This window comes from Sinohyriopsis cumingii, chromosome 6 (assembly GCF_028554795.1).
Source record: "Sinohyriopsis cumingii isolate HCF-2022 chromosome 6, ASM2855479v2, whole genome shotgun sequence".
Taxonomy (NCBI): Eukaryota; Metazoa; Mollusca; class Bivalvia; order Unionida; family Unionidae; genus Sinohyriopsis; species Sinohyriopsis cumingii.
This window is the reverse complement of record NC_142966.1, coordinates 115,787,081-115,795,999: the sequence shown is the minus strand read 5'-3', so window position 1 is coordinate 115,795,999 and position 8,919 is coordinate 115,787,081. Positions and strand designations below refer to the sequence as shown.

The following is an 8,919-nucleotide window of genomic DNA, read 5'->3' as shown; positions in this document are numbered from 1 at the left end:
TTAAAGTTTTCACAGGTAAAATTTGGGAATTAAGAAATATAAATCTTTTTCCCTAAAACGTCTTTTTATTTCACACTATATATATATATATATATATATATATATATATATATATATATATATATATATATATATATATATATACGATATTAAAGAACCGTTCCCATCTGTTTATACGTTTGAAATACAGCGACAGATGAAGTGGGAGAATATTGGTATTTTGATTATTTGTGTGCATGTTTAGAGAGAGAGAGAGAAAGAGAGAGAGAACCAGTATGGCAATACCTAATGGACGTTAAATAAACCAATCACATATACTGTGTTTTTTATATATTGGCACACTGATCTGCTTTATTGACCCACCAAAAAGATATCAGAAACAGAGTATGGTCTTCTTTATGGTGTCATAAAGGAACAGTTGTTTAAACAGATTTCCTTGTTCAGTGTTTTTCTGCATGTTTTTTTGTTGGGGACGGGGTTGGATCTAATCTTCATAGCTTCAACATTCTTTCTAACACAGTTTTCTAAACTCTATCAACTAGTGGACCATACAATTTAATGTAAAGTGTTGTTGTTGTTGTTGTTGTTGTTGTAGGGTTTAAATCCATTTTCAGCACAAGATAGGCTATACATAATAGAAATGGTAGAGGAAGAAGCCGGGAAAACCCCTGAAAGAACCACCGACCCACGAGAAAATACGGGCAATCCTTCTCACCTTACCACACTGGCCGAGCCCGATACTCGAACCCACACAGACAGAGGTGAGATGGCAGTGATCCGTAACTATAAGCACTTTAGACCACTCGGCCACTCGGGGCCCCTTGCCATGTGTAAAGTAAGTATTGTGCATTGTGTAAAGTAGACATGTTTACTAGATGATGTTGCATATCTTTAGGGGAGAAATATCTTCCATAATATATCTCTTGGCATCCGTCCGTCTACGAGAGACGATGGCATAGCTCCAAAGTACGCTTTTGCTTATCCTTCTTTTTAGCTCTCTTTTCAGCTTGCTTTATTCTTCTCTTTTCCTCTGCGTTTTGAACTCCCTGCCTGATAGCTAGACGCCAGCTGGAACGGTTGTTTGCACAGCTCTCCCAGTCGTTGACATTGATGTTTGCTGTCTTCATATCCTTCTTGCAAACATCTTTGTAGCGCAGATGTGGTCGTCCAGTTGGTCGTGCACCTTCTGCTAACTCCCCATATAACAGGTCCTTGGGAATGCGACCTGGGTCCATTCTCTTGACATGGCCGAGCCAGCGAAGGCGCCTCTCGCTGAGTATGGAGAACATGCTGTTCATGTTGGCGCGTTCTAGAACCTCTGTGTTGGGTACTTTGTCCTGCCACTGGATGTGCAGAATGCGCCGCAGACATCTCAGGTGGAAGCTGTTGAGTTTCCTCTCGCGTCTTGCATAGGTGGTCCATGTTTCGCTGCTGTAGAGAAGTGAGCTGAGCACGCACGCTTGGTAGACACGCAGTTTGGTCTTCTCTGTGAGGTTGGGGTTGTTCCAGACCCTCTGGTTAAGTCTGGCCATCACTGCTGCTGCCTTGGCAATCCTGCCGCCCACCTCAGAATCAATGGAGAGTGAGCTGGAGATGTTAGACCCGAGGTATGTGAAGTTCTCGACAACTTCCAAATTGTACCCATCGATGGAGACAGAGGGAGGGGAGTCTGTGTCCTGTGCCATGACATTTGTTTTCTTCAAACTGATGGTCAGTCCAAATTCCTTACATGCATGGGAGAGGCAGCATACCAGCTGCTGAAGTCCATCTTCCGTGTGTGATGTCAAGGCTGCATCGTCGGCAAAGAGCAATTCACGGATGAGTACCTCTGTGACTTTAGTCTTAGCACGGAGACGGGCGATGTTGAACAGCTTGCGGTCAGCCCTGGTATGGATGTACACTCCCTCGCTGCAGTCCTTGAATGCGTACTGGAGAAGCATGGAGAAGAAGATGGCAAAGAGCGTCGGTGCAAGGACACAGCCTTGTTTGACTCCGCTAACGACTGGGAATGCTTCAGATGTTGCGCCATTGAAGCACACTGTGCTGTGCATGTTCTCGTGGAACGACATAATGACAGCAAGCAGACGTGGGGGGCAGCCGATCTTCTGCAGGAGTCTGAAGAGTCCACTCCGACTAACCATGTCAAACGCCTTCGTCAGGTCTATGAAGGCAATGTAGAGGGGCATCCGCTGCTCGCGACACTTCTCCTGCAGCTGACGTAGTGAGAAGATCATGTCTACAGTTGACCTGCCGGCTCGAAATCCACACTGGGATTCTGGGTAGACGCGGGAGGCTAGGATCTGCAAGCATGCCAAGGCAACATGGGCGAAGGCCTTTCCGACGATGCTGAGGAGGGAGATGCCCCGATAGTTGTTGCAGTCGCTACGGTCTCCTTTGTTTTTGTACAAAGTGACGATGTTGGCATCACGCATGTCCTGTGGGATGTATCCCTGTTCCCAGCAAAGGCAGAGGATTGTGTGTAGGGGCTGGAGCAGTGCTGGTTTTCCGCTCTTGAGGACTTCAGGCGGAATGCCGTCGCTTCCAGGAGCCTTCCCACAGGCAAGGCAATCGATGGCTTTTCCGAGCTCTTCCAGGGTGGGCTGTGTGTCTAGCTCCTCCATGACAGGCAGGTCTGGAATGGCGTCCAGGGCAGTTCCAGTGACATTGTTTTGGGTTGCATATAGCTCAAGATAGTGCTCAACCCATCGCTGCAGTTGTTTCCCCTGGTCTGTGATGACTTCGCCCGTCTTGGACTTGAGGGGGGCGGTCTTCTAGCTGGGGGGGCCTGTCGCTTTTTTGATACCCTCATACATTCCTCTTGTATCCCCGGTGTCAGCAGCTGTCTGTATACTGTTGCAAAGGTTCAGCCAGTAGGTGTTGGCACAGCGGCGGGCGGTCTTCTGGGCGTTATTCCTTGCAATCCTGAGGGCTTGTAGTGTTCTGGGGCTAGGTGCAGCCTTGTATGCCAGAAGGGCTTTCCTCTTTGCCTCAGTCACGGGCTCCATCTCCTCCCAGTTTGCTTCATACCAGTCGACATTCTTTCGCTCCCTCTTCCCGTAAGCTGTGATGGCTGAATTGTACACAGAGTCACGGATATGGGACCACTTGGAATCAATGGTGTCATCAGGTGTCACTTTGGTGAGGGCTTCCTTCAGTTTGCTGATGAACTGCTGTGTTTTCTCTGGGTTGCTTGCACAGTAGGTGTTGATACGTGGGTGACCCTTCTTCTTGGCGTGGTGCAGCTTCTTGGGTAATATTCGCACCTTGCTGGCCACGAGGGAATGGTCCGTGTCACAATCGGCACTGTGGTAGCTGCGGGTAAGGAGGACACTGGCCAGTTCTGCACGCCTGGTGATGACAAGGTCTAGCTGGTGCCAGTGGCGTGAACGTGGGTGTCTCCACGAAACCTGGTGGATCTCCTTGCATTTGAAGAAAGTGTTTGTCACACATAGGCTGTGGGAGCAGCACATCTCCAGCAGTCGCTGACCATTCTCGTTGATCTTGCCCCTTCCGTAAAAGCCGAGACAGGTGGACCAGGCCTCATGGTCAGCTCCCACTCTAGCATTGAAGTCTCCTAGTAAGTAAAGGCTTTCATTGTTGGGGATACTGGATATTGCCTGATCCAGAGCCTCATAAAACTTGTCTTTCTCCTCGTAGGTGGAGTAGAGGGTTGGGGCGTACACACTGAAGATGTTGACCGGGCCTAAGGATGTTGACAGCCGGAGGGCAAGGATTCTCTCAGTACCTGATGATGGAGGTTCAATGAAGGCGATTAGCGTGTTCTTGACGGCAAAGCCTACACCATGCTGCCTAGGTTCATCCAAGGGCTTCCCCTGCCAAAAGAATGTGTAATTGGCTTCCCTGATGGTGCCGCTGTCAGCCAGTCGGGTCTCGTGGAGGCAGGCAATGCCGATGTTCAGTCGGGAGAGTTCTCTGTCAATGACGGCAGTCTTCCGTGCATCGTCGATCTGCTGTAGGTCAGTGGTCAATCCAGGACACATGGTCCTGATGTTCCAGGTTGCAAAACGAAGAGTTGGAGTCTTTTTATTTCTTCTTTTAGTCTTTCCTGGTGCAGAGTTTAGTGGCCCACTTGTCGAGATGGTTCTCTAAGCTCCACGCACCCAGTGAAGCAGGCAGGCCATGGCGGGCAGCACCTTACTGACTGGGGGCTGCCCAGCTTGAGGCGGGCGGTAGCTGTCCAGTGAGACCTGATGATCTCTCCCACCGTCAGAAGTAACCCCTGGCGCCAAGCTCTATGCCAGTCGAGCTTTGACTTAGAACCGGTAAACTGCTACTTCTCGTGTTGTGCCGACGCCGTACGACGACGCTGGAGTGTCCTCTCCAGTGGAGCTATGAAGCCTGGGCAGGGTGGTATGGAGAATCAGCTGTTGCCCATGCAGCAGATCCCCCCTCTCCACGCAGCTGGTGTGCCCAAGGGAACGACGAATGCCGATACAGCTTGGCACCAACGGCGTCGCAGGAGTTGCCGGAATGACGTTGAAGTCAATGTCATACCGCCTTAGGGACTCCATCTCCGGATTTTCTGTCGGGGTTTACTCCCTTAGCCTTTCCCATGAGTGGGTATAGCCACAAGGCAGCAGAGGTTTGGAATCGGAGTTTTCCTTCTCCTAGATGAGCTACCATCCAAGGTTTACGAGTCCCATCTACCCGAAGCAACTGGTTTTAAGGCGCCAGTGGGCCGCCTTCACCCCTTCTCCTGTTAGTAGAAAACATGGTCTGCCGGGCTTCAAATCTAAGCCACTCGCGAAGGCCAGGAGCTGGATTTTAGTTGACAGAGGCAGTAAGAGACGCAGGCCGTATGGGGCATTTTGGAGGATTGGGGCGCTTGTCTCCCACTCCCACCCCGGGCAATGTCAACCTTAGATAATACATAATACACGTTATAACATGTTCCTATGGACAAAATTGGCACACTGTGTACACATGTTCTTATGTGCAACTATGCGTTTTAAAATCTGCAATGCGTTCAAGCAGGGTTCATGGGTATATTTTGGTGTGAGACTGTCTCTCACGCCTCCCAAAAGAGATTTATCCGTTGAATTAAGATATGTAATGTAACAGGCAACAAGAAAGGGGGCAACTCTTATCCCCATCGTCAAAGCAATGTACACCAGTGTCAATGTTGTAATAATCATCTGTTAGTGAGACCAATAGTCTCATTGCAGTTATTATTTTTAACGACAAAAAAAAGATATCACATAAATAACAAGAGCATATTTGTTATTTTTAGATATTAAATATATGTTGTCAGGTTTCTAATTTTGTCACAAAATATTAGCATGTACGTATTTAATAAATTCATTACAAAAATGCACATGATTTCTAACACAAAGGGACTAATATTATATACTGCAATCAAAACATGAAGATATTAGCATGATTATTATGCATTGAAGTCTTATTCCCAAACTAAATTGAAATGCATAGTGGTCACGAAATTGCAAACTTAAAATAACACTTTCAAAATATAAATGACATCTTAAAGAGCTGATACCTGAAAGTTGCAATATAGTTTACTTAAGGCTAGGTATGTGATAATTTAATTAATACGTATATTTTACTGAAACTATCTGCAGTATGTCGCCTGACCCTACTTGTTTATACCAGTAACAATCGAAAGAGAATATTAATGGTTCCAAGATGAGCTTAAATGTTACAGTGAAATTATAATTGCAAATGTTGCACTGTTTAATGATTTTGCTTCAAAATTCCCAACACGTTCGACAGATCGTGTCGAATTAATTGTGCTTAATCATGCATTTATTAATACAAATAAAAATGTATTCATCCTGTCTTACCAGTAAAATGCAAGCATTTGTTTATCTAGTAGACTTAAACGTTTCACAAATTAGGAAAAAATGATGAAAATTGCGCAAAAACCAAGGTTCATGTGGTGATCTTATGTGCAACACCTTATACAGATACGAACTATGTAGTTCGTTTTCACACTGGTCCCATATTACATGCAAACTTAAAAGAGGGTTGATCTGGATTGTTAAGCCTTCTTTTATTTTGAAACGAATGATTAAATATTAAATATTCTGATCTTTCCAAAGTTAAATATCAACTATTCTTCGAAAGGAATTCCAAAATATATACAAGACTGCCCAGAATTTCGACCAAAAATTGAGATGTAATGAGCGTTTCTGAATTATTGAAAACGTATTTGTTTGGCTTCGAAATTGTTCTCGATGCTTTCGTATGTGTACGTAAATGTGAATATTTGAATTTTCGGTCGGCAATTTTGATACTTTGTCAATATAATAATGTACGTTATGGAAAACAAATCAATTACTTGATTGATACCTTTTGGACTCCACTTCTGAAACTGTTATCTTCTGCATTACGCCTAGCCTCAACTCATTTTATTTATAGGTCTCAATGCAAAATAAAATAAAGTTTCAGTCCTTTCACATGTGCCATAATGACATATGTTTGGAGCTTTTACAAATGAAGCATACAATCAAATAAAAGTAAATTACAACCATTTTCAGCATTTTATGTATAACACCTATAAGAGCTGGTAGCAAGTTAAAATTATAACCCAATACAAAGTTTGACACTGTTAACAATAAAGCTAGACGTTTCTCTAAAACTTACTTGATTACACTTATAATGCTAAGACATGTAACTATACAACAAGAATAACATTTGGGCAACGAGTATAATTACAGTAAAATAAAAAGAATATGCATAATAAAAGTAGCTTCTTTAAAAGTTTATATACATATTGATATAACTGCTAGAAATTTAAAGAACACAAAATTTGAATATAGAAATAAACAATTAATATAAAACAAGCAAAACATAGGTAGATGAGAAAAACAACAACATGCAAACTAAATACAGAGTAAGCAAGCCAATACCATATCCTAACTGTAAATTAAACACCATAATTAAATAGAATAATGCTTAGCTGTAATTATGAAATATAGAAAAATAGTTTGCTAATGAAACAAAATATATAACCAAGTAAAACAATTCCATGTAATACACGTTTTATGACTTTGAGGTCTATAAAGAATAATCGAAAATTTCATACGAATATGTTTCGTTGATGACAAAGATATTGACGTAATTTTACAAAAGAAACCAAATCAATAAATGTATACAAGATGGTCACGATAACATAAGCAGCCGAAATAAAATAAAAATTAGACTTTTAGACTACATGAGGATTTCAGCTACATTATCAAAAACCATTTATGTTTGGAGGCAGCATATCCGAATCTGGAAGAGTTTTATTAAAAATTTCGTAAGTAATATTTATTTTCCAAAATATATAATAGTTATAAAATGAACATATAGTTGGAGATCGTTTGCAGTCAAAATCCGGCTCTCAAACTTTCTTCCCAGGGTAAATATGGATTCAAAATAAATACACACAACTGCATTCGTGCTTCGATTTGAATGAGCAGAAACTAGGTGTTTGATATAACGTAGGGATACGGTGCTGTCATCACGCCAAGACATATTTTTAAAACTTATCAAACGAGTTAAGTCCCACGACTCAAAGCAAACACGATTGCGCTTTTGCATTATTGCATTCCCACTCGTCTATGCTGTCTAAATATTTGTACTATACTGTAAAAATAAAATTCAAGTAGAATTGGGAATTATAAACGTTCGATTTGATACGTCTAACATTATACACGCGCTGATGTCAAAGAACTATACTATGTAGTTCGAATCGGAGGATTTGATACAAAATGAGTAGTTGTATCAACCGCAAAATGAATCATTCATAGATAAAACTGGTAAATAGTACAATATTTCCTAAAGTCTATCATTTATTCACCAGAATCGTCATTAGCTGACTTTAAACTGAAAAAGACATGCAGTTTTCAGTATCATGGTGTCAGCTTTTTCTTTTTTAAGAACTCTGAGCAGCATGATATTTCATTTCCTCATAATAGTTTAACTTTTCTCTTAAATTAATCTAATATTGTCATTTCAATTTGCATAAGAACAGAGCGTAATTTCATTTACCGCTGGAAGATGGTTGCGATGAAATAAAATAATTATTGATGTCAGCTAAACTTTCTATACTACAATCCAAAGTATATAATGTGTATACGTGTATAAAATGCAAACGGTCTTTTAAATGAAAATTAAGCGATTAGAAGAGATAATGACAATAATACTAACAAACAGCTTCTTGCCCTTTCATTCTCTTACAATGTGAGTTAAAATATGTATTCCTGTAAACACCACCAAGTATTCTGATGAGGCCCCAAATTTTATAAATTTTTGAATGGGTTGTAGAACATAACAACGATACACCTCCTCTAAGCGGGTTTTGGTTCACCCTGTCGCATCGTATGGGGTTTCCCACAGGAAGTATACTGCATACGAGGTCTGGTCCATATGCAGAAAGTATAATGTTGTTTGTTTATAAAAACCCACTTGACATATTTTAAGCCTTTAGTTATTTGCAAAGACTCCAAACTGTAATACACAAATCTTATTCTATTGATAAAGGAATATAATTAGACACTTTATTATATTAATGAAATATCCACATCACACGGAGGTAATGATACAAATTCATCTCTGCTGTGATTCGAACAGCAAATACATTCCATAAAATTATTGATGTCCTATTGTAATGTGTGTCCGGTTGATGAAATGATTTCAATCAGCATGTGCTTTCAGTGCAGACCAGTGAGGATATGGACTATTTCTTCCAGCCTACCATAGTATGCAATGTCTGCTGACTGGCTTCTTTGATACACCCGTATTTCCTTTTCGGTGGATATCTGCGATATATAAAACAAGGAGCAGAAAATAACAAGCGTCTTCATCAAAACAATTACGTTCTTTTCTTTATAAGTACTCCTTAAAACTATTTTAAAAACCTTCGCCGCTCACACGCGTGCAACTTTCGTTTTCAGGTTT

The 8,919-nt window shown here is 41.6% G+C and overlaps 1 protein-coding gene across 2 annotated transcripts in view; it reads right to left on the bottom strand.

Annotated features, from left to right (window-relative positions):
* Positions 1–5,243: 5,243 nt before the first annotated feature.
* Positions 5,244–8,919, bottom strand: part of LOC149797787 (uncharacterized) — a 39,620-nt gene continuing 35,944 nt past the window's right edge. For both annotated transcript variants that reach the window (XM_089960484.1, XM_089960485.1), the window contains one exon: positions 5,244–8,780. In XM_089960484.1, the coding sequence (XP_089816610.1) occupies positions 8,713–8,780 (68 nt within the window). In that variant the 3' untranslated portion in view covers positions 5,244–8,712. The remainder of the gene's footprint in view (positions 8,781–8,919) is intronic.